General features: G+C 42.3%; 1 protein-coding gene across 1 annotated transcript in view; it reads left to right on the forward strand.

The window, feature by feature from the left end:
* The window catches only part of LOC124004869 (zinc finger protein 236-like), a 95129-nt gene that overhangs the window by 15861 nt on the left and 52302 nt on the right, over positions 1-26966 (forward strand). The window contains 7 exon segments of the mRNA XM_046313696.1: positions 1815-1987; positions 8998-9120; positions 9589-9762; positions 14539-14716; positions 16592-16864; positions 21221-21424; positions 21514-21646. Of these exon segments, the coding sequence (XP_046169652.1) occupies positions 1815-1987; positions 8998-9120; positions 9589-9762; positions 14539-14716; positions 16592-16864; positions 21221-21424; positions 21514-21646 (1258 nt within the window).

Raw genomic sequence — 26966 nt, forward strand, 5'->3', positions numbered from 1 at the left:
CCTCTTTGTCTATTGCGGACAGTCTGAGAGCTAATGGGGGGATTGTGTGTTCCTGGTGTAACTCAGGCAGTTGTTGTTGCCATCCCATTCCTGTCCTGCAGGTGTGATGTACGGATGTACTGATCCTGTCCGGGTGTTGTTACACGTAGTCTGCCACTGCGAGGACGATCAGCTCTCCATACTGTCTCCCTGTAGCGCTGTCTGAGGCATCTCACAGTACGGACATTGCAATTTATTGCCCTGGCCACATCTGTAGTTCTCATGCCTCCTTGCAGCATGCCTAAGGCATGTTCACGCAGATGAGCAGGAATCCTGGACATCTTTCTTTTGGTGTTTTTCCAGAGTCAGTAGAAAGGCCTCTTTAGTGTCCTAAGTTCAACTTCAACCAGTAAAATGTCTCTTTGCTAGCTTTTGCTACAGGCTATATCAATGAGCGTTAGCATTCTAGCTAACAACTGCTGCATCCTAAATAAAACAATTTCCAAAGATCACAACCAAATATAATCTTAGCGACTGTTCAAGCAAGAAGTATTTTGTTTAGAGGTAATAAAAACGTAAATCTAGGCTATGTTCAATGGGCACAGATGGCGATGGATTTTTTACTGCCGCGCGCATCTGTGCTTGAAGTCAGTGTGTCGTGTGCTGGGAATGGGTCTATTTAGTGGTGTGTTCTCCCTCTTCTTCTCTCTCCTTTCCCTTTGTACAACCCAGGTGTATTGAGTAGTGTGTGTTACACCTCACCAACGAGGTATACTTAAGCAATACGGCCCGATGAGGTGTCGTATGTTACAGCTAAGGGCTGTTCTTAAGCACGACTCAACGTGGAGTGCCTGGACACAGCCCTTAGCCGTGGTTTATTGGCCATATATCACAAACCCCTGAGGTGCCTATTGCTTTTATAAACCGGTTACCAATGTAATTAGAGCAGTAAAATGTAATGTTTTGTCATACCCGTGGTATATGGTCCATCAGAATTCAGGGCTCAAACCACCGAGTTTATAATGAGTTTTATACCATGGGATTGTTGAGTACTCGTTTCTGATTGGCTTGAATGGCATTCTAGAGCGTGCATTATTTCCCTATAATGCACAGTATAATTGCACAGTATAATTCAATGGCAATGTAGTTCATTCTTACATGTTCTATTTTTTCTAGCTGCTTTTGAAAGCCAAAGTCGAATTGAAAATATCAATGGCATTGTTGAGTTCGATTTTCATAATAGCAAGCTAGGATATCAGCTAGCAAGTCTATTTGTTTGGTTACCAAGGCAACTACTCTAGCTATCTAGCTATCTAGCTAGCTAGTAAACATGGTAGCTACTTCAGTGAATGTTGTCACATCTCTACGGGCAAATACGTTAAATTATAGCCATGGTATAAAATAGATGATCACCTCAGGACTCTATGCATTCTCAGGAGAATAATGCAACTCCGCGGAAGGTTCGTTTCACACATTCCAAGTCATGCGTTATTTTCCAGAGAACTCACAGCCCCTCATGAGTGACTCGAGCATTACAACAGAATCTATGGGCAAAAACACGTTAGCTGGCTAGTTGAGATTGAAATGTCTTATAAATAGCTCTCTGAAGTATGCAATGACTGACATGACAACAGGAAAACTGATGATGCAATACCCTATTTCGAAATTGCACCTTGTGCGTTCTACTATTACAACGTTCAAAAGTAAGTTGAACACCTGACTGAGTTCCTTTAATAATTCTGCCGACCCACAATTTGGGAACCACTGATCTATACCACCCAGGTGTATTGACTTGTGTCCTCTCTCCCTCCTATTCTCTCTCCTCTCCCACCCAGGCGAACGGCCGTACAAGTGCAGCCACTGTAGCAAGGCCTTCAACCAGAAAGTGGTGCTGCAGACCCATATGGTGAGGCACACGGGAGAGAAGCCCCACCTCTGCACCTTTTGCCCCGCTTCCTTCTCGCAGAAGGGCAACCTGCACTCACACGTCCAGAGAGTGCACTCTGAGGTAAACAACCAACTAACTACATCACCTGGCACATCTCTGTGGCCCTTGTCTTTAATCAGTAGGCTGGGTGGAATTATTATTGGCAAATAACTTTCACCTGTCTGATCCTCAAAGTTGTCTACAAGGTAACGTGTGTGTGTAACGTGTGTGGGTATGTACCATTCAAAACTTTGGACACACCGACTCATTTTAGGGTTTTACATTGTAGAATAATAATGAAGACATCAAAACTATGAAATAACACATATGAAATCATGTAGTAACCAAATTTGAGATTCTTCAAAATAGCCCCCCTTTTCCTCGATGATAGCTTTGCACACTCTTGGCATTCTCTCAACCAGCTTCATGAGGAATATTTTTCCAACAGTCTTGAAGGAGTTCCCACATATGCTGAGCACTTGTTGGCTCCTTTTCCATCACTCTGGTCCAACTCATCTCAATTGAGTTGAGGTTGGGTAATTGTGGAGACCAGGTCATCTGATGCAGCACTCCATCACTCGCATTGGTCAGATAGCCTTTACACAGTCTTGAGGTGTGTTTTGGGTCATTGTCCTGTTGAAAAACAAATGGTAGTCCCACTAAGTGTAAACCAAATGGGATGGCGTATCGCTGCAGAATGCTGTGGTAGCCATGCTGGTCAAGTGTGCCTTGAATTCAAAATAAATCACTGACATTGTCACCAGCAAAGCACCATCACACCTCCATACTTCATGGTGGGAACCACACATGCAGAGATCATCCGTTAACCTACTCTGCTTCACACAAAGACACGGTGGTTGGAACCAAAAATCTAAATTTTATACTCCTCAGACCAAAGGACAGATTTCCTTCGGTCTAATGTCCGTTGCTCGTGTTTCTTGGTCCAAGCAAGTCTCTTCTTATTGGTGTCCTTTCGTAGTGGTTTCTTCGCAGCAATTCAACCATGAACAACTGATTCACGCAGTCTCCTCTGAACAGTTGATGTTGAGATGTGTCTGTTACTTGAACTCTGTGAAGCATTTATTTGGGCTGCAATCTGAGGTGCAGTTAACTCTGCTGAACTTATCCTTTGCAGCAGACTCTGGATCTTCCTTTCCTGTGGCGGTCCTCATGAGAGCCAGTTTCATCATAGCACTTGATGGTTTTTGCGACCTCACTTTCAAAGTTCTTTACATTTTCCAGATTGACTGACCTTCATGTCTTAATGGAATGATGGACTGTCATTTATCTTTGCTTATTTGAGCTGTTCTTGCCATAAAATGGACTTGGTCTTTTATCAAATAGGGCTATCTTCTGTATACCACCCCTACCTTGGCTCAAATGCATTAAGAAGGAAAATTCCAGAAATGAACTTTTATCCTCTTAGAGCTCCCCCTCTATACTGCCCCTGTTGGAGAAAGTGCGTACCCATAGTAAACTGAAAATATTTTTTCCAAAAATTGCTAATATATGCATATAAAAATTATTATTGAATAGAAAACACTCTAAATTATGTCTGTATGTAAAGCAGAACTCTCAGGGCAGCCTTTCTCCCAAACTCTCTCTTGTGAAGAGAAAAGTTGGGTCAACTTTGACGTCATGGCCCCCACCCTTCCCAGAGGCAGCTACCGATCCAGGAACAGTTTCTATGTCTTCAGTGCGATGTCAGCTTTCAAGTGGCACGTTCATTGTGAGAATCCCACGAGCCCTGCACGTTTGGCGGGCGAAATTGCTCGTGTCCCTCTGAAAATCATGCACTCTATTGCGAGCGGCCGATTTGGAGTACGTCTTTTTCCATGATGCAGCATTTGAAGCCGGATTGTCTGTTAGCGTTGCTCTTTGTTCTACATGCTAAAAACATCATAAAGCTTGATTTTGCACATCGTTTGACCAGTTTAATCGACATATAATATGTAAATTGGAAGTTTTGATGCGCAAGAGTGCTGAACCAGAAGTCATTTTTGACGCATTTCAACTGAAGCTGTTAGCATATGCTAATACAGGGACACACAACGTGAAACCAAACGATGTATTGGGTAAGTATGACTCCTTCTACGTCTTCTGATGGAAGAACATCAAAGGTAAGGGAATATTTATGTGGTTATTTGGGGTTTCTGTGGACTCCAAACGTAGAGGAGACATACTGCTAATATCTGAGTGCTGACTCATAGTATAGCCCAGTGAACGATGTCTGTAACGTTAAAAATAAATGTAATACAGCGGTTGCATTAAGAAGAAGTGTATCTTTGTAAATATGTGTAGAACATGTATATTTAGTCATGTTTATTGCTTGTTATCTGACGTTATCTGTCGGAGCTATCATCATTTCTCCGGATATTTGAATAGCATTTTTTGAAATGTCGTCATTGTAAACTGAGATTTATGGATATAAATGGCATATTATTGAATTTTTTTTTTACTGTGTAACATGTATTATTACTGTCATCTGATGAAGATTTCCAAAAGGTTAGTGAATTATTTATTTTTTAATCCTACTTTTACATTTTATTTTTTTCTGGAACAAAATGGCCGCCGCTTGCCTTTTGTGCTATGTTTTCGCCGTAAAACATTTTAGAAATCTGACTTGCTGGGTAGATTAACAAGATGTTTATCTTTCATTTGAGCTATTGGACTTGTTAATGTGTGGAGGTTAAATATTTTTAGGAATATTTTTTCGCATTGTGCGTTATGGTAATGAGCTTGAGCCGTAGTCACGATCCCGGATCCGGGATGGGGAGTCGTAACAGGCACTCCTGTTAATTGAAATGCATTCCAGGTGAGTGTGTAAAGATGTCATCAAGGCAAATGTGGCTTCTTTGAAGAATCTGAAGTATATTTAGATTTGTTTAACACTTTTTTTCGGTTAATACATGATTCCATATGTGTTATTTCATAGTTGTGATGTCTTCGTTATCATTCTACAATGTAGAAAATAGTACAGATAAAGAAAAACCCTGGCATGAGTAGGTGTGTCCAAACTTTTGACTGGTGCTGTATATTTTAGCGATTTACATTTACTTTTGATACTTAAGTGCATTGAAAACCAAATACTTTTAGATTTCTACTCAAGTAGTATTTTACTGGGTGACTTTTACTTGAGTCGTTTTCTATTAAGTTACCTTTTTTACTTTTACTCAAGTATGACAATTGGGTACTTTTTCCACCACTGATCTTTATCAAGGGTGTGCATAATTTTGGACCCCACTGTATATACCGTCTAGGGTAGAGTCTAAAATGCTGAACACACCACTCGCTTTGCAAAATAAATGTACACAATAAATGTACACATACGTGTTATTCAATCATTGCACCCACACTACTCACGTGCACGAACGAGTGTCTGCTTTGCCAAGCGCTAAAATAGAAGTCAGTTCTATTTGTGACGCTGAACGCGGTGCAAGTCCCGCCTCTCCCATCTCAATGATTTATAGAAGCAAATACCCACGTGCCATCTACTCATTGATTATACCCACGTGGGTGATTGAAAGATTAACTGAGGTCGGTCGGTCGGTCGTTGTGGTAATACTAGGAAAGTTAGATGTCAATCGCAATATAGAGTCCAAAGAAGAAAAGGCCTGGAAGGTGGAGAGATGACTAGAAACAATTCGGTTGATTGTTTCACGTGTGGATTAATTGTCAGAATAGCGGACCTTGTGTATTTCAGGTAAAATAACAACTCAACATTTATATTTCAGGACAAATTAGCTAGCAACTGCAAGCTAGCTAAATATGACAAATTACCTAGCAACTGCAAGCTAGCTAGCTAAATTGCCATACATTTGTAATGCTTTTTGACCTGTCCCTAAATTAATATAATTGCTTCAGAGTTTGTTTTGATTTTTCAACCTGCGTGTTGTGATCGCGTTTGGTGTGGGGGGGACAAAATATATTTGTGCGTGTCCTGTCTGGGCATGGTGTAAGGGTCTCTGGACAGGCCCCCCTGTCTCGCTCTCTCTCTCTCTCACTTACTCCCACACACGGTCACCCTCCTCCCGGCTCAATTGCTTCAATAGAGCAAGACTCTGTTGCACGTAAAAAATGTTTCAGTCTCCTAGACAGAGATTGAGCTTAAATTACTGTTTATTGTCCTCGTCACCTATGTGCCTATGTCATTCGAAAATGTATCTTATGAGTCATCTAGCTGAACGCAAGACCTGGCTCTTTCTCTATTATATGCCAGCCAGGTCATTTTAGGCTCCCTCAATATCCTGTACTGTCCATAGAAGAGCATGACTCCTCCGTCGGTTGCAGGCCCATAAAAAATGAAGGCGACTAATGGAGAGGAAGAGAGAGCGAGGATAGCTCCCAGTTCCTGTAGCCTCGATGGAGAGGCAGCTCTGTGGGGTCATGAATAGGTAATGGCACATGAAGAGATGACTCCGTCAGGGATGCAGTGCAGGGCACACAGATCGATGGATGGATCCAGACTAATGCTGCAATAGTTCACGATCTGCTGTCGCATTTTACCACTCAGAAAATAAGGCTTACATTCTATTACACTGTCTGCAACGGAGCTTGTTCATTTAAAAAATGCCTTTTCATGCATTCTGATCACAGACAAAATCATACATTGTCAATGGTAGGAAATGGATCTTGTGGGTCTTGTGTCTTCTGACCTTTGACCCCCCTGCCCCTTTGTCTTCAATCAGTTAGATATACGGAAATAATATAGGACATTCTTATGAAACAGAAGCTTCTATTACTGATGTAGCAACATTGCACACATCTAATGTGATATTTTCACATGTTTGACGGTCCATAATGATCCTAAATGAAAAGCAGTCTCTGGATTATTCAATATGAGGAGTCGAGGAGTTGGTGTTTTATAGGCAGCCGTTTTTGAGTGACTGGCTGTATGCTCTTCTGGATCTGAGTGCTACTTTCATCGAATATGTGTCCAGTAGTCACCATTACTTACATCGATGCAAATGAGGACATGCAAATGTGAGGCTTCGTCCTTTTATATTGAGGGGCCAACTCAATCAGATAGCCTTTCAATTTTCCCCACCCCACCCTTCACAACAAATACATGTGATTGTTTTATCAACCGACCATTTTTAAACGAATGGGGAAGAGATTCTAAAGAGCGCCTGTAGCGTGTTGTTGTCCGTCAGTGCTAATTGGCAATGATGCGGTGAGTTGATTTGAATCTGCCCCGAAAGCCCCAAATCATATTTATTCAACTTATTTTTGAATAATGCATGTGATTCTCACGAGTGTCCTTCAGCCTACTCTGGTAGTCAGGCTTTGTGTACGGGCTTTATGAATATATTAAAGTCGGATGTGAGTGGGAATGCATTTCATGACAGCATCTGGAGTATGGACAAGGAAGTAGGATTGTTTTTAGATTATCTCAAGGTTTTTTGCATGAAATTGTTCTCTATCCTCCTAATTGCTGCCTTATATTAGTTTGCTTTTAAAATAATCAGAAGATAGATATTTGTAATATCTGTCTTGGCTGAAGATAACATATGTATAATGTATACACTAATTGTTCAAAACATTAGGAACACCTGCTCTTTCCATGGCATAGACTGACCAGGTGAAAGCTATGATCCCTTATGGGCAGTTAAATTCACTTCAGTCATTGTAGATGAAGGGGAGGAGACGGGTTAAAGAAGGATTTTTAAGTCTTGAGACATGGATTGTGTATGTTAGCCATTCAGAGGGTGAATGGGCAGGACAAAAGATTTCGGTGTCATTTTGAATGGGGTATGGTAATAGGTGCCAGGCGCATCGGTTTGAGTTTCAAACCCAGCAGCATTCCAGTTCGTTTCACGCTCAACAGTTTCCTGTGTGTATCAAGAACCCACCTAAAGGAAATCCAGCCAACTTGACACAACTGTGGGAAGCATTGGATTCAACATGGGCCAGCATCCCTGTGAAACGCTTTCGACACCTTGTAGAGTCCATGCCCCAACGAATTGTGGCTGTTCTGAAGGCAAAAGGGGTGCAACTCAATGTTAGGAAGGTGTTCCTAATGTTTTGTACACTCAGTGCATATTTGTACTGGTTCATTTACTACGACTTGGAATGAAGCAGATGTAACATAAAACATGGCATTAGGTAGTTTATTTTTACCTAATGTAAAATAATTTAGAGCGCTAAGAACCTTGGCGTGATCCTGGACAACAAACTGTCGTTCTCAACTAACATCAAGGCGGTGGCCCGTTCCTGTAGGTTCATGCTCTACAACATCCGCAGAGTACGACCCTGCCTCACACAGGAAGCGGCGCAGGTCCTAATCCAGGCACTTGTCATCTCCCGTCTGGATTACTGCAACTCGCTGTTGGCTGGGCTCCCTGCCTGTGCCATTAAACCCCTACAACTCATCCAGAACGCCGCAGCCCGTCTAGTGTTCAACCTTCCCAAGTTCTCTCACGTCACCCCGCTCCTCCGCTCTCTCCACTGGCTTCCAGTTGAAGCTCAGCATCCGCTACAAGACCATGGTGCTTGCCTACGGAGCTGTGAGTTGGGGGAACGGCACCTCAGTACCTCCAGGCTCTGATCAGGCCCTACACCCAAATAAGGGCACTGCGTTCATCCACCTCTGGCCTGCTCGCCTCCCTACCACTGAGGAAGTACAGTTCCCGCTCAGCTCAGTCAAAACTGTTCGCTGCTCTGGCTCCCCAATGGTGGAACAAACTCCCTCATGACGCCAGGACAGCGGAGTCAATCACCACCTTCCGGAGACACCTGAAACCCCACCTCTTTAAGGAATACCTAGGATAGGATAAAGTAATCCTTCTCACCCCCCCCCTTAAAATATTTAGATGCACTATTGTAAAGTGGTTGTTCCACTGGATGTCATAAGGTGAATGCACCAATTTGTAAGTCGCTCTGGATAAGAGCGTCTGCTAAATGACATAAATGTAAATGTAAATTATTTATTTTTAATATAAAAATGGACGAAGAATGTAGCTTTCTGCTAATTCCCAACGGCATCATATCCAATGAAAGCATTTAGGCCTTTAACAGCTCATTTAATATAAAGTAATAATCATAGTTGTGTGTGTATACTGACTTTGTTTCCTGTATATGTGTCTCTTCAGCTTACGGGAGTGCCACTGTTCCCATGCATGGACTGTAGCTGTGTGTTCAAAAAGCTGGGCAGTCTCAACGCCCACATCAGCAAGATGCACATCTTGCTCATTGAGGAATCGGCCAACACACAGGTGAGCGAGTGCATGCAGATGATGTGAACTTCTGGAAGTTTCTCCTGATTCAGTTTCTGACCTCTGCATTCAGTTTGTTGCCTCACACTGCAGCTATCCTGATGCTGAGGGATCAGACACACACACACCCACCCACACTGGAACCTCCCTGTAGCTCTACCACTACATGCAGATTCTTATGTGATTATTTCAGAGGGGGCTCAATATAAAAAAGCCTCTCGTTTTCATAATATGTCATTGTGTTTTTGTAAGTAAATGGAACCTTGAAAAGCGGGTGTTCAGGTTCACTAGTAATTAGCTGAACTAGGCTTCCATAAAAAAAATGTTCGCTTATCAATGATGCACTGCAAAAAACGAAAGATAGAAAATGATCTACGCTGCTCAGATACACTAACCTCTTCCATTCTCAGTATTCCCTTTTCTCCTCTCATTCTCTCCACCTTCACACCCTCCCTCGCTGTCCCGTAGGAGGTGGAGGAGTCGGGTCAGGGCGTTGCGGGGTCAGAAGGCAGCGAGGTGGTGACTGACGTGATCCAGCAGCTCCTAGAGCTGTCAGAGCAGGTGACAGGGGAGGGGAACCAGTCACAGCCCCAAGAACAGACCATCACCATGGAGACGGCCATCAACCAGGACATCCTACAGGTGGGAACCATAACACACTCAGGAATGTATGCATACATGTACATACACACGCATGTGCATAAGCGTACATGCACACACACACACACACACACACACACACACACACACACACACACACACACACACACACACACACACACACACACACACACACACACACACACACACACACACACACACACACACACACACACACACACACACACACACACACACACACACACACACACCTGCCCTGCTATACTTGAGAGGACGTTTTGGGGACCAATTCAAAGTCCTATTTTCCCTAAACCTTACCCTAACCTTAACCCCGAAACCTAAAATAGGAGGACCGGCAAACTTCTGGTACCGATTTCTAGAAAACAATAGGCTATATTGATTTAAACTTGTGTTGAGAACAACGTGGCAGAGGTGGGCGGCAGCGGAGTAAGGAGACGGGGAAACAGCCATTGGGCTTAGAAAAAGCTCAGAGAGAGGAACACTCACCTTAAAAACCTCTCTGGGATATGTGGGACGGTAGTGTCCCACCTCGCCAACAGCCAGTGAAAGTGTAGGGCGCCAAATTCAAAACAACAAAAATCTCAGAATTAAAATTCCTCAAGCATACAAGTATTTTACCCCATTTTAAAGATAGAATTCTCGTTAATCCAGCCACAGTGTCTGATTTCAAAAATGCTTTACAGCAAAAGCACCACAAACTATTATGTTAGGTCACCACCAACTCACAGAAAAACACAGCCATTTTTCCAGCCAAAGAGAGGAGTCACAAAAAGCGCAAATAGAGATAAAATTAATCACTAAACCTTTGAGCTTCATCAGATGACACTCATAGGACTTGTTAGGACTTCATAGGACATGTTACACAATACATGTATGTTTTGTTCGATAAAGTGCATATTTATATATAAAAAAATCAAATTTTACATTGGTGCGTTACGTTCAGTAGTTCTAAAACATGCGGTGATTGTGCAGAGAGCCACATGAATTCACAGAAATACTCATTATAAATGTTGATGAAAATTCAAGTGTTATTCATGGAACTTTAGATACACTTCTCCTTAATGCAAACGCTGTGTCAGATTTCAAAAAAACTTTACGGAAAAAGCATGAGCTGAGCACGGCGCTCAGAACCCAAACCAGCCAAAATAAATATCCGCCATGTTGCGCAGTCAACATTAGTCAAAAATAGCATTCTAAATATTCACTTACCTTTGATGATCTTCATCAGAATGCACTCCCAGGAATCGCAGTTCCACAATAAATGTTTGTTTTGTTCGATAATGTCCATCATTTATGTCCAAATAGCTTATTTTGTTAGGGCGTTTGGTAAACAAATCCAAAAGTTTGTTCAGGTCCAGCCGAACGTCGGAGTTCCGTTACAGCCAGTAGAAACTTGTCAAACTAAGTAAAGAATCAATCTTTAGGATGTTTTTGTCATTAATCTTCAATAATGTTCCAACCGGAGAATTCCTGTCTGTAGTAAAGCAATGGAACGAGAGCTAACTCTCTCGTGACCGCTCCTCAGAGCCTGTGGCAATCTGCCAGACACCTGACTCATTCCTCTCTCATTCAGTCCCACTTCAACGTAGAAGCCTGAAACAACGTTTTAAAGACGGTTGACATCTAGTGGAAGCCGTAGGAAGTGTAACATAACCAATAGCTGTATCTACAATAGGGGCCAAGTTAAAAAACTAAAAGCCTTCCTGGTTGGATTTTTCTCAGGTTTTCGCCTGCTATATGAGTTCTGTTATACTCACAGACATATTTCAAACAGGTTTAGAAACTTCAAAGTGTTTTCTATCCAATACTACTAATACTATGCATATATTAGCATCTGGGACAGAATAGCAGGCCGTTTACTCTGGGCACCTTATTCATCCAAGCTACTCAATACTGCCCCCCAAGAAGTTAATTATGATCAACTGAATTATGAAAATATTAGATTAAAGTAGGCTAATGCAATTGAAGGCATGTATCAAATTCTTGCTTGGACTGAAACTCCCAAAGTCATATCCAACCCTTTATGCTCATTTAAAGCAATAGTGTGTGTGTGTGTGTGTGTGTGTGTGTGTGTGTGTGTGTGTGTGTGTGTGTGTGTGTGTGTGTGTGTGTGTGTGTGTGTGTGTGTGTGTGTGTGTGTGTGTGTGTGTGTGTGTGTGTGTGTGTGTGTGTGTGTGTCACCTAGATGATAATTTCAGCACTGTTTTGATTGGGACAGCGCCATCACACTGCTTTGAGGCAAGCGTTGGGGATTTTCTTTCTTACTGGATCTCAATTGAGTTGTGTGCTAATGATCATCTTTATACTAGTTTGCTCATTATATTAGCTGATCAGAACGTTTTGAATGTTATGCAAGTGGATTTTTCTCTTCACTCGCGTAGTAGCCTGTCTTACTCCCTTCAAAAAGCCTGTGACTTGTCTCATAGTCAATCAATGTGATTTCCCCCCCCCCCACTGAATCTGTCTGTATATTTGGTTAATTGATCTCTGGCTGGTAGGTCGTTTATTCGTTCACTGACCAGAAACATGTAGCATGCAATAATGTAGCCTAAATCGACTAATATACTTATCTATTGCCTTTATATAGAGCCAAGGCTATTTTCTTATCGTCACAATCCCGCTGAAACCCAAAATCTTGACTCCTGTCTCGCATGAAAAATCCTACCTATATTCTGTAATCCAGGGATTGGATTATCCAAGCACATCTCATCTATTTTATTTTATTTTTTTACCTTTATTTAACAAGGCAAGTCAGTTAAGAACAAATTCTTATTTTCAATGACTGCCTAGGAACAGTGGGTTAACTGCCTTGTTCAGGGGCAGAATGACAGATTTGTACCGTGTCAGCTCGGGGATTCGAACTCGGTTACTAGTCCAATGCTCTAACCACTAGGCTACCCTGCCGCCCCAATGCATGCCAAAATACCGCTATAACATTTCACGCGCTTCTCTGCGCTGTCTTGTATTGCCGCCCATTATGAGAGCTTCCCTAGAGAATGTGTGATCAACAAATGGTGAGAGTACCCTAATTTCCGGACTATAAGCCGCTACTTTTTTCCCACGCGTTGAACCTCGCGGTTAAAACTGAGCACCGTCACATAATGTGACGTAAATCGAGCGCGCTCAAACTTCCCATCATTCTGATTATGGTAGTCATTTTGTCACCCTCATCATGGAAAAGACACGGAGAAATGCATATGATGCAGCTTTCAAGTTGAAGGCGATCGATCTGGCTGTTGGAAAAGGAAATAGAGCTGCTGACAGCGTGGAGCATTGTCAAAAAATCCACTATCATCAACGGGTTTTTTGTTACAAGCCGTGTTTCGTTAAAGCCTATTTATTTTTGTTACAATCCGTGTTTCGTTAAAGCCTATTTATTTTTGTTACAATCCGTGTTTCGTTATAGCCTATTTATTTTTGTTACAATCCGTGTTTCGTTAAAGCCTATTTATTTTTGTTACAATCCGTGTTTCGTTATAGCCTATTTATTTTTGTTACAATCCGTGTTTCGTTATAGCCTATTTATTTTTGTTACAATCCGTGTTTCGTTAAAGCCTATTTATTTTTGTTACAATCCGTGTTTCGTTAAAGCCTATTTATTTTTGTTACAAGCCGTGTTTCGTTTAAAGGCTGTGTAAAGTTAATTTGTTTCAATGTACCGGTAGGCACCTGCGGCTTATAGACATGTGTGGCTTATTTATGTACAAAATATATATTTTTTTTATAATTCAGTGGGTGCGGTTTATATTCCGGTGCACTTAATAGTCCAGCAATTACGGTAGATATGGATATTTACATTTTTAAACATAGATAAAATATAACACCTTGATATTTAAACAATTTCCTCTCTCCATCTCCCCGTTATTCCTGAGCTGTTCTGCGATCTGTATAATCATCAACTAGATTTAGCCAAATAGAATATCTCCTGTCATTCGTTGGAGGTTATCTAGGAAGCTTAGCAATTTTGCTCAATTTACTTTTGTTTGATGGCGATTACAAAGTTGGTGTTATTCGACAACGCTATAGACGGTTTCGGGGTGCACTCTGTGTGTGCTCTGTGTCCAGATAGCCTAGGCCTACTGCTGAAATGCGCTGAATTAATTGAGGAACATGATTTCGCAATTCACAACAATGTCATTGGCAATCAAAGTTACTGTGTCGTTACTAAATATCAGTTTCACTTGCTGTGAATTCTTTAAATAGTGACACAGCGACAATCTTGTTTTGTGAGAACCCTGGCATAGTGAACATATCTTGGTTTTAAACCTGGTTTTGAATGGGAATCTGTTTCTGGCACACTTTAAATGTCAGACAAGGCTTGGGTTGGACCGGGATCGAATTTTCAGTTTGCTTCTGATGAGAACTTCATTGGGGTCTTGTGTGCAGTCGGGCAGTGAAGTAAATACACTAGGCTTAAGGCTTCTTTGCATTGGATAATGCAAAGGATAATCACATTGGATAATGTGATATTTTATTTCTTGCAAATCTGCTGCGGCGCATGTTGTGTATTCTGTGGAATTGCATTAGTGCGACATTGGGGTAAAACGTTGTAATTTCCCTTTTTTGGAGAAATGTGAAGAGTGGGCCCAGGATAGTCCCGGGATCCTGGTTACCGGTGTTAATCCCTAGCGTCATGTAGCCTAGCTCAAATAATGTGATCGAGGCATACAGCACAGTATTATCCAATAATGTGGATGGGAAAAAAATGTACTAATTCATAGTATTAGTCACAGTTTTTTGTTAAACCCTGTCACCCCTGAACCCACACCCACACAGCAAGCCCTGGAGAACAGTGGGTTGAGCGTGGTTCAGTCCCAGATCAATGGAGCGGCCAGACAGACTCAGAGCCATGCCGCTGAGGGGGCTCTACCTGACAGTAAGAAGTTACCAGGCCAGGACAAAACCGCCAAGAAGGAGAAGAAAAGTATCTTCAAAAAACCTGTACAGATGCCAGGTAGGGCATACCCCAAATAATGTCCATGTGTGCTTGTGTATGTCACCGTCTCTCCGTTCCGTTTCAACTCCCATCATTTTACTAGTGCGTGAAATGTCCATTGACAATAAACAGGTATATTGCATATAGTGCATTCCCTTTTACCACATTTTGTGACGTTACAGCCTTATTCTAAAATGGGTTCAATAAATGTTTTTCCTTGTCAATCTACACACAATAATACCCCATAATGACAAAGCGAAAAAAGGTTTTTAAAAGTCTTTTTAAATGTATTCAGTCCCTTTGCTAGTGGACTCGAAATTGAGCTCGGGTGCATCCTGTTTCCATTGATCTTCCTTGAGATGTTTCTACAACTTGATTGGAGTCCACCTGTGGTAAATTCAATTGATTGGACATGATTTGGAAAGTGACACACCTGTCTATACAAGGTCCCAAGGTTCCACTGTTGACAGTGCAGGTCAGAGCAAAAAAAAAGCCATGAGGCAGAAGGAATTGTCCATAAAGACAGGATTGTGTCGAGGCACAGATCTGGGGAAGGTCTACCAAAAAATGTCTGCAGCATTGAAGGTCCCCAAGAACACAGTGGCCTCCATCATTCTTAAATGGAAGAAGTTTAGAACCACCAAAACTCTTCCTAGAGCTGGACACCTGGCCAAACTGAGCAATCGGTGGAAGAATGGCCTTGTTCAGGGAGGTGACCAAGAACCGTATGGTCACTCTGACAGAGTTCCTCTGTGGAGATGGGAGAACCTTCCAGAAGGACAACCATCTCTGCAGCACTCCACCAATCAGGCCTTTATGGTAGAGTGGCCAGACGGAAGCCATTCCTCATTAAAAGGCAAATGACAGGCCACTTAGTTTGCCAAAAGGCTCCTAAAGGACTCTCAGACCACGATAAACAAGATTCTCTGTTCTGATGAAACCAAGATTAAACTCTTTGGCCTGAATGCCAAGCATCAGGTCTGAAGGAAGCCTGAAACCATCCCTGCGGGATCGAAGGAAAGATGAAAGGTTCTAGTCAGGGCAGAGGGGAAAATGAACGGCGCAAAATACAGAGAGAAATCCTTGATAGAAACCTGCTCCAGAGCGCTCAGGACCTCAGACTGGGGTGAAGGTTCACCTTCCAACAGGACAACGGCCCTAAGCACACAGCCAAGACAAAGCAGGAGTGGCTTCAGGACAATAATCTGAATGTCCTTGAGTGGTCCAGCCGGACTTGAACCCGATCGAACATATCTGGAGAGACCTGAAAATAGATGTGCAGCAACTCTCCCCATCCAACCTGACAGAGCTTGAGAGGATCTGCAGAGAAGAATGGGAGAAGCTCCCCAAATACAGGTGTGCCAAACCTTTAGCGTCATACCCAGGAAGCCTCAAGGCTGTAATTGCTGCCAAAGGTACTTCTACAAAGTACTGGGTAAAGGGTCTGATTACTTAAGTAAATGTGATATTTCAGTTTAAATTTTTTAAATAAATTTGCAAAGAATATATATTTTTTAAAATCTGTTTTTGCTTTGGCATTATAGGGTTCCAACAATTTAAATAATATTTGAATAAGGTAGTAACATAACAAAATGTGGAAAAAGTCCAGGGGTCTGAATACTTTCCAAATGCACTATATATTGGGAGTTTCAATTGATACCCGGAATTGATGGAATTTAAGTGTATTTAGTCTCGGCTCTGTGCCTGCTCGCCTCATGTGGGACCGGTGTCTTATCCATTAGGGCACACTATAACAAAACTTTTTGAAACCTAACACAAAAATGAATGTTATTGGCCAGGTCCAAGGTAGTCTCTCCCTGTTTCAGTTTGTCTTTCTTCCATTTGGTGCTTAATGAACACAACCCATGTCACCTCTTTCCCTCTTCCCCATAGGCTCCATCAGGGAGGAGAATGGCGTGCGGTGGCACAGCTGCCCTTACTGCAGCAAGGAGTTCAAGAAGCCCAGCGACCTGGTGCGCCACGTCCGCATCCACACACACGAGAAGCCCTTCAAGTGCAAGCAGTGCTTCCGCGCCTTTGCCGTCAAGAGCACCCTCACTGCCCACATGAAGACACACACAGGCGTCAAGGCCTTCGAGTGCCAGTGCTGCATGAAGTGCTTCTCCACGTCGGGCAGCAGGAAGGTCCACATGCGCCTACATACAGGTGAGTGATTATTATGGCGTTGTCATTATGTTGTGATATTAGCACCAACTGAGATTTGAACTCAACCATTTTGATTGTATTCATAGATACACATTTGGTTCATTTTCATGCCAGCCAGGTAGGCTATACTCCTGTTGTAAAGATAAGCATTGTGCTTAATATTTGTTAATATTAGGAAAGTTGTGAAAGAAATATAGTAGGCCTAGTCTATATAAAGCTGATGGGATCCTCCTCTATTTAGTAGAGGCCATCACTCTGTTTTTTCACGCAATTGCATAGCCTATAGAAATGTTGATCAACATGGGCTCATGGGCTCTCATGAAGTGTTTGATTAGATTTTCGATTACATTTGCATTGATGTCAGAGTGATTTAGAGGGACAATAGAGTGCTGAGTACCAGTCAGTTAGCAAGTTTGGTAGGTTACTATCAGCAGCATCAGAGCTTGGAGGAGCCTAATTATCGTGACTAAGCGGTTATGTGGAATTTGACTGCCTTCATGACTCGTGACCACCGGTGTGGCGGTAATACGGTCACCGCAACAGCCCTCCTCGTATTCGAGCAGTGGATATCAAAGATTCAACCACAAAGACCAGGGACGTTTTTCAATGCCTTGCAAAGAAGGGCACATATTGGTCAATGGGTAAAAACAAAAAACATTGATTATATAAACCTTTGAGCATGGTGAAGTTATTAATTACATGTTGGATGGTGTATCAATACAACCATTCACTACAAACATTTAAAGATACATGGATCAAATCAAACTTTATTTGTCTCATGTTCCGAATACAACATTACCGTGAAATGCTTACTTACAAGCCCTTAACCAATAGTGCAGTTCAAGAAGTTAAGAAAATATTTACCAAATTAACTAAAGTAAAAAATTATACAAAGTAACACAATAAAATAACAATAACAGGGCTATATACAGGGGGCACCGGTACCGAGTCAGTGTGCGGGGGTACAGGTTAGTTGAGGTTATTTGTACATGTTGGTAGGGGTGAAGTGACTATACATAGATAATGAACAGCGAGTAGCAGAAGTGTACAAAACAAATGGATGGGAAGGAGGGAGGGTGTCAATGTAAATAGTCCGGGTGGCTATTTAATTAATTGTTCAGCAGGCTTATGGTTTGGGGGTAGAAGCTGTTAAGGAGCCTTTTGTTCCTAGACTTACTTAGCGCTCCGGTTCCATTTGCCGTGAAGTAGCAGAGAAAACTTTGACTTAGGTGACTGGAGTCTTTGACAATTTTTTGGGCCTTCCTCTGACACCGCCTAGTTTATAGGTCCTGGATGGCAGGAAGCTTGGCCCCAGTGATGTACTGGGCTGTACGCACTACCCTCTGTAGCGCCTTGCGGTCAGATGCCGAGCAGTTGCCATACCAGGAGGTGATGCAACCGGTCAGGATGCTCTCGATGGTGCAGATGTATAACTTTTTGAGGATCTGGGGACCCATGCCAAATCTGTTCAGTCTGCTGAGGGGGAATAGGTTTAGTCGTGCCCTCTTCACGACTGTCTTGGTGTGTTTGGACCATGATAGTTCGTTGGAGATGTGGACACCAAGGAACTTGAAACTCTCGACCCGCTCCACTACAACCCTGTCGATGTTAATGGGGGCCTGTTCGGCCCGCCTTTTCCTGTAATCCATGATCAGGTCCTTTGACTAGCTCACGTTGAGAGAGACGTTGTTGTCCTGGCACCACACTGCCAGTTCTCTGAACTCCCTATAGGCTGTCCGCAATGTTGTCATCAGCAAATGTAATGATGGTGGTGGAGAGCTTTCCAAGACGCGTGAAAGCTGTGATTGAAAATCAGGCTTATTCCACCAAATATTGATTTCTGAACTCTTCCTAAGTTAAAACGTTAGTATTGTGTTGTATAAAAATGGTTATGAACTTTATTTTCTTTGCATTATTCGAGGTCTGACAACACTGCATTTTTTTTGTTATTTTGACTAGTTGTCATTTTCTGCAAATAATGCTCTAAATGACAATATTTTTATTTGGAATTTGGAGAAATGTTGTCAGTAGTTTATAGAATAAAACAAACATTTCCATTTTACCCAAACACTTACCTACAGTTGAAGTTGGAAGTTTACATACACCTTAGTCAAATACATTTAAAATCAGTTTTTCACAATTCCTGACATTTAATCCTTGTAAAAATCAATCGCTTTATTTTAAGAATGTGAGATGTCAGAATAATAGCAGAGAGAATTATTTATTTCAGCTTTTATTTATTTCATCACATTCCCAGTGGGTCAGAAGTTTACATACACTCAAGTGGTATTTCGCAGCATTGCCTTTAAATTGTTTAACTTGGGTCAAATGTTTTGGGTAGTCTTCCACAAGCTTCCCACAATAAGTTGTGTGTAATTTGGCCCATTCCTCCTGACAGAGCTGGTGTAACTGAGTCAGGTTTGTAGACCTCCTTGCTTGCACACACTTTTTCAGTTCTGCCCACAAATATTCTATAGGATTGAGGTCAGGGCTTTGTGATGGCCACTGCAATACTTTGACTTTGTTGTCCTCAAGCCATTTTGCCACAACTTTGTAAGTATGCTTGGGGTCATTGTCCATTTGGAAGACCCATTTGTGACCAAGCTTTAACTTCCTGACTGATGTCTTGAGATGTTGCTTCAATATATCCACATAATTTTCCATCCTCATGATGCCATGTATTTTGTGAAGTGCACCAGTCCCTCCTGCAGCAAAGCACCCTCACAACATGATGCTGCCACCCCCGTGCTTCACGGTTGGGATGGTGTTCTTCGGCTTGCAACACTCCCCCTTTTTCTTCCAAACATAACGATGGTCATTATCGCCAAACAGTTCTCTTTTTGTTTCATCAGACCAGAGTACATTTCTCCAAAAATTACGATCTTTGTCCCAATGTGCAGTTGCAAACCGTAGTCTGTCTTTTTTTATGGCGGATTTGGAGCAGTGGCTTCTTCCTTGTTGAATGGCCTTTCAGGTTATGTCAATATAGGACTCGTTTTACTGTGGATATAGATACTTTTGTACCTGTTTCCTCCAGCATCTTCACCAGGTCCTTTGCTATTGTTCTGGGATTTGCACTTTTCGCACCAAAGTGTGTTCATCTCTTGGAGACAGAATGCTTCTCCTTCGTGAGCGGTATGACGGCTGCGTGGTCCCATGGTGTTTATTCTTGCGTACTATTGTTTGTACAGATGAACGTGGTACCTTCAGGCGTTTGGAAATTGCTCCCAAGGATGAACCAGACTTGTGGAGGTCTTGGCTGATTTCTTTTGATTTTCCCATGATGTCAAGCGAAGAGGCACTGAGTTTGAAGGTAGGCCTTGAAGTACATCCACAGGTACACCTCCAATTGACTCAAATTATGTTAATTAGCCTATCAGAAGCTTCTAAAGCTATACATCATTTTCTGGAATTTTCCCAGCTGTTTAAAGGCACAGTCAAGTCATTTAAACATTTCTGACCCACTGGAATTGTGATACAGTGAAATACTGTCTGTTAACAATTGTTTGAAAAATGACTTGTGTCATGCGCAAAGTAGATGTCCTAACCGACTTGCCAAAACTATAGTTTAACAAGAAATTTGTGGAGTGGTTGAAAAAACTACCTAAGTGTATGTAAACTTCTGACTTCAACTGTATAAATAATAAAACCAGAGAAACCGATAATTTTGCAGTGGTCTCTTAATTATTTCCAGAGTCGTATTATGACAACATTTTTGGACTTCGGTGAAGTTCTTTTCAGTTGTTCGGGCAGCTGGAGGCACGCGAGTCTACGCCCCTTTGTCTGTGATTGGTCAACAGGTGGGATTCTTCAATAAAGTCTTTGTTGTCATTCAAAGAGATGACTCGTTTTCATGCAACAAAAAAATATTGGAAAATACTGCACCAAACATTCTAGTTAGATGTAAAATTGAGCGATTTAAGATCTCTTCGGCAAAAACTTAAAAATGAAGGACAACTCTAGAAATCTATCTTAGATTAATTCTGACTATTCGGAGGAATCGTATACTGGCTATGGCGTCTCAAAATGGACAAACAGTACTATAGCCGCTTGAAAAAGAAAAGTGAAGGTCTTTAAAGCGAGTATGAGAGTACAGTAGTTCGGCTAGTTGCTGACAACTTTAGGCGTTGGCGTTCCACAGGATTCTTTTGATTTTATGTCATCTCTCAGGAGACATTGGTACGTTAAATCGATTTCGGCCTACTCAGCATGATACTGTGTAAGTATGTATTTTCTCTAGTGTGTCTCTTGATTAAACTGACATGAATACATTTCCATTTCAAAACTGATGCAGTTTGTTCTCGTTATTGTTATTTCATTCTACGTGCTAACTGAGGTTTATGTTCTTGTTGTCAGGTGTGCGTCCGTTCCCGTGCCCTCACTGTGACAAGATCTTCCGTACGTCGGGCCACAGAAAAACGCACATCGCCTCCCACTTCAAGAGCCTGCAGCAGAAGAAGCACAAGTTCCCACGCAAAATCCACAGAACCAAGGTGTCCAAGAGCAACCTACCTCTGCCTGATATCCCCCTGCAAGAGCCCATACTCATCACGGACCTCGGTAACGCATGCATGCTCGCTCGCTCCCTCACATTCACGCATGCACACACATACACACGCACTTTGTTCATATTGTCCCCTCGTCCCTAGGTCTCATCCAGTCCCAGAACCCTCGCCTGGTCTTTCAGACATACCTGGAGATGGTGGACAATGATCGGCCATACAAGTGTCCCTGCTGTAACAAGGCCTATAAGAAATCCAGCCACCTCAAGCAGCATGTTAGGTACAGCTATCCTCTATACACACACACACACACACACACACACACACACACACACACACACACACACACACACACACACACACACACACACACACACACACACACACACACACACACACACACACACACACACACACACACACACACACACAGTTTGAAAGATCATCCTCTCTGAAGCAGCCGACATATACCAGTGAATGTATTTCTGATACAGTGCATGGATATATAGTAGTGAGAGGAAGTTATATATTTCGCCTCAGTTTAGATCCTCTTGTACCTTGTCACTGGGATAAGCCTGCTGTAGCATGTCAGACAGCTGCTGAGCTGCCGTTATCAGTGGAGTTAGAGTCCACCCCTGTGGCTTAGGGGCATTAGCTCCTCATTTGATGCGAGAGGGATGAGCCGGGCTGAGCAGAGCCCGGGGATGGACAAGGAGGCAGGGGGAGGAGGGCTCAGCACATGGCAGAGGGTTTGAGCCACTGGCAGACACATGGGTTCAAGTAGTATTTGTTTTCTTTCAAATACTTTGAGGGTTTTATTGAGCCTGCCTAGAGTGCCAGGCAAACTTGATCAAACGCAGTTAAAGTACAGTATATACATTACCGTTCATAAGTTGCAAAATGAATAGGAAATTTAGTCAAGATGTTGACAAGGTTATAAATAATTATTTTTAATTGAAATAATAATTGTGTCCTTCAAACAGTCCTCCATTTGGAGCAATTACAGCCTTGTAGACCTTTGGCATTCTAGTTGTCAATTTGTTGAGATAATCTGAAGAGATTTCACCCCATGCTTCCTGAAGCACCTCCCACAAGTTGGGTTGGCTCGATGGGCACTTCTACGGTCCATCTGCTCCCACAACAGCTCCATAGGGTTGCGATCCGGTGACTGTGCTGGTCATTCCATTATAGACAGAATACCAGATGACTGCTTCTTCCATAAATAGTTCTTGCATAGTTTTGAGCTGTGCTTTGGTTCATTGCCCAGTTGTAGGAAGAATTTGACTCCAATTAAGCGCCGTCCACAGGGTATGCAAAATGGAGCGATAGCCTTCCTTCTTAAAGATCCATTTTACCCTGTACAAATCTCCCACTTTACCTCAACCAAAGCACCCCCAGACCATCACATTGCCTCCACCATGCTTGACAGATGACATCAAGCACTCCTCTAGCATCTTTTCATTTTTTTATGCGTCTCACTAATGTTGTTATTTGTAATCTGAACACCCCAAACTTAGATTAGTCTGTCCATAACACTTTTTCCCCCAGTCTTCCTCTGTCCGGTTTCTGTGTTCTTAATCTTTATTTTTATTGGCCAGTCTGAGAAATCGCTTTTTCTTTGCAACCCTGCCTAGAACATTTACATTTAAGTCATTTAGCAGACGCTCTTATCCAGAGCGACTTACAAATAGAACGCCAGCATCCTGGAGTCACATCTTCACTGTTGACGTTGTTTTGCGGGTACTATTTAATGAAGCTGCCAGTTGAGGACTTGTAAGGCATCTGTTTCTCAAACTGTGCACCAGGGCTTCCCACTCATTTACATTTACATTTAAGTCATTTAGCAGACGCTCTTATCCAGAGCGACTTACAAATTGGTGCGTTCACTTTATGTCCTCTTTCTATTCTGGTTAGGGCCAGTTTGCTCTTCTGTGAAGGGAGTAGTACACAGCGTTGTATGAGTTTCTTGGCAATTTCTCGCATGGAATAGCCTTCATTTCTCAAAACAAGTTTCAGAATAAAGTTATTTGTTTCTGGCCACAAATGCTGATGCTCCAGATACTCAACTAGTCTAAAGAAGGCCAGTTTTTATTGCTTCTTTAAATCAGCACAACAGTTTTCAGCTGTGCTAACATAATTGCAAAAGGGTTTTCTAATGATTAATGAGCCTTTTTTAAAATTATGAACTTGGATTAGCTAACACAACATGCCAATGGAACACAGGAGTGATGGTTGCTCATAATGGGCCTCTGTACGCGTGTGTAGATATTCCTTAAAGAATCTGCAGTTTCCAGCTACAATAGTCATTTACAAAATTAACAATATCTACACTGTTTTTCTGATCAATTTGACATTATTTGAATGGACAATTTTCTTTGCTTTTCTTTCAAAAACAAGGACATTTCTAAGTGACCCCAAACTTTTGAACGGTACTGTATACAAAAATACTTGGATTCCCCTTCAAATTTGTGTATTCAGCCACACCCATTGCCCATGACTTTCAACGTGGCACCGTCATAGAATGCCACCTTTACAACAAGTCAGTTCGTCAAATTTCTATCCTGCTAGAGCTGCCTCAGTCAACCGTGAGTGAGGTTATTGTGAAGTGGAAATGTATTAGGCGCCGCGAAGTGGTAGGCCATACAAGCTCACAGAACGCGAGTGCGGAGTGCTAAAGCGCATACCGCATCAAAAATGGTCTGTCCTCGGTTGCAACACTCACTACAAAGTTTCAAACTGACTCTAGAAGCAACGTCAGCACAATCATTGTTAGTCGGGAGCTTCATGAAATGGGTTTCCATGGCCGCGCAGTGGCACACAAGCCTAAGATTACTATGCTAAGGCCGAGCATCGACTGGAGTGGTGTAAAGCTTGCCGCCATTGGAGAAGTGAAAACGCGTTCTCTGGAGTGATGATTCACACTTCACACTCTGGCAGTCCGACGGACAAATCTGGGTTGGCGGATGCCAGGCGAACGCCACCTGCCCAATGCATAGTGCCAACTGTAAAGTTTGGTGGAGGAGGAATAATGGTCTGGGCTCCTTAGTTCCGTTGAAGGGAAATCTTAACGCTACAGCATACAATTACATTCTAGACGATTCTGCTCTTCCAACTTTGTGGCAACAGTTTGGGGAAGGCCCGTTCCTGTTTTTGCATGACGATACCCCTGTGCACAAAGCGAGGTCCATACAGATGGTTTGTCGAGATCAGTGTGGAATAACTTGACTGGCCTGCACGGAGCCCTAACCTCAACCCCATCGAACATCTTTGGGATGAATTGGATCACGGACTGCGAGCCAGGCCAACATCACTAATGCTCACTAATGCTCTGGTGGCTTAATGGAAGCAAGTCCCCGCAGCAATGTTCCAACATCTAGTGGAAAGCTTTCCCAGAAGAGTAGAGGCTGTTTTGGCAGCAATAATTTTGCAATTAGATGTTAAACTAGCAGGTGTACACATACTTTTGGTCATGTAGTGTATTTAAAGTATAGAAAACAAATACAATTTGAACCCAGGTCTGGCTAATGTCTACTGTCTATGCCCTGTTGGCCTGGGTTTATGATGGGACAGGCCAGTTAGAGAGGAAAACATGTACAAAGGGAAAAGATTTGAAGGGATTTAGGGACAGAGAGGGGGAGAGAAATATTCAGATGTGGGGTGGCAGGTAGCCTAGTGGATAAGAGCGTTGGGCCAGTAACCACAACAGTAATTGCTCCTGTAAGTCGCTCTGGATAAGAGCGTCTGCTAAATGACTAAAATGTGTGACAGGCCATTTTATTTTGTCTGGTTTAATCTCCAGGTTGTTGTCAGGAATAACGTGTAATGTCACAGTGATGGATAGGTCTTATTTTTGTTTTCAGTAGCCTAAGTCATTACAGGTCCATTAACTAGCAAATGTATCTGGAAAATGTCATCCCGCCATTTACCACAGGAACAAAATCCCTCTACAATGAGTATTGCATTCAGTTTCCGAGTTTTTTTCTTAGGATGAGAAAAATGGGAGATTGAAGTTTGGGGCTCCAAGGAGTAATTGGCGAGCGATATTCATTGATTCTCTCAAGATGTCGTTTTGCCCTTTGGGCTGACACATAGAATCTTCCCCTTTTACTAAAATGTTTCTTCTTTTCACTACTGTGGGGAAAAGAAAAAAGTAACAGCCTATTTAATAAAGGTCACAGTCTCGATAAACAAGGAAACAAAAGTTGACCTTAATGTTAATATAATATAATATAAAACCTTAATAACGACGTTGCCTTCGCTGCTCTGCTCAGCCTATCTGAGATTGATTGTTCTGTATTCCCTCCTGTCTGTTTACTTTAGACCTAGGACCGAGCCCAAGTCAAAACTCTGTCACATTATACTGATAAACGTGTTCCTCAGAGGGAATTTACTGCATACACCAATCATAACGTATAATGCTTACAGTTGTTTTTTTAGGATTTGCAAGTTCGAGTCCCTTGACATGTATCAAAATATTTATTCTCCCTAATTTGAGCCATTGACCATAACACACCCAGTCATAACATCACCTGTCATAACATTACATTCATAACATTCTACTATACCCAGGGTTGATATGCAAAGTGTTTGTGATATGACCAGAGGGAGATTCTTGCGGATCAAAACGTTGTCAGTAAAGGTGGTCTTTGGGAGCATATTCAGTGTGAGGGCCTTTCTGTTCTTGTGATGATGCACTGCATTTAGAAAGTATTCAGACCCCTTGACTTTCTCCACATTTTGTTACTGTCACGTTCTGTCCATCGTTCGTATGTGTTTTCCTTGTTTTAGTGTTGGTCAGGACGTGAGCTGGGTGGGCATTCTATGTTGTGTGTCTGGTTTGTCTATTTCTATTTTTGGCCTGATATGGTTCTCAATCAGAGGCAGGTGTTAGTCATTGTCTCTGATTGGGAACCATATTTAGGTAGCCTGTTTTGTGTTGGGTTTTGTGGGTGATTGTTCCTGTCTCTGTGTTTGCACCAGATAGGACTGTTTAGGTTTTCACTTTTCTTGTTTTGTATAGTCTGTTCATGTATAGTCATCTTTATTTAAAAAATGAATAACCACCACCCGGCATTTTGGTCCGCCTCTCTTTCATCAGAAGAAAACCGTTACAGTTACCTTACAGCCTTATTTTAAAATGGATTTAATTGTTTTTCCCCTCATCAATCTACACACAAAACTTCATAATGACAAAGCAAAATGTATAAAACATTGTCAGTAATTTTTGCAAATGTATTAATAAAAAAATAATATCACACTTTACTCAGTACTTTGTTGAATCCCCTTTGACAGCGATTACAGCCTCGAGTCTTTTTGGGTATGACGCCACAAGCTTGGCACACCTGTATTTGGGGAGTTTCTCCCATTCTTCTCTGCAGATCCTCTCAAGCTCTGTCAGGTTGGATGGAGAGCATCACTGCACAGCTATTTTCAGGTGTCTCCAGAGATGTTCAAGTCCGGGCTCTGGCTGGGCCACTCAAGTACATTGAGACTTGTCCCGAAGCCTCCTGCGTTGTCTTGGTTGTGTGCTTAGGGTCGTTGTCCTGTTGGAAGGCGAACCTTCGCCCCAGTCTGAGGTCCTGAGTGCTCTGGAGCAGGTT

Source organism: Oncorhynchus gorbuscha, linkage group LG19, assembly GCF_021184085.1.
Source record: "Oncorhynchus gorbuscha isolate QuinsamMale2020 ecotype Even-year linkage group LG19, OgorEven_v1.0, whole genome shotgun sequence".
Classification (NCBI taxonomy): Eukaryota; Metazoa; Chordata; class Actinopteri; order Salmoniformes; family Salmonidae; genus Oncorhynchus; species Oncorhynchus gorbuscha.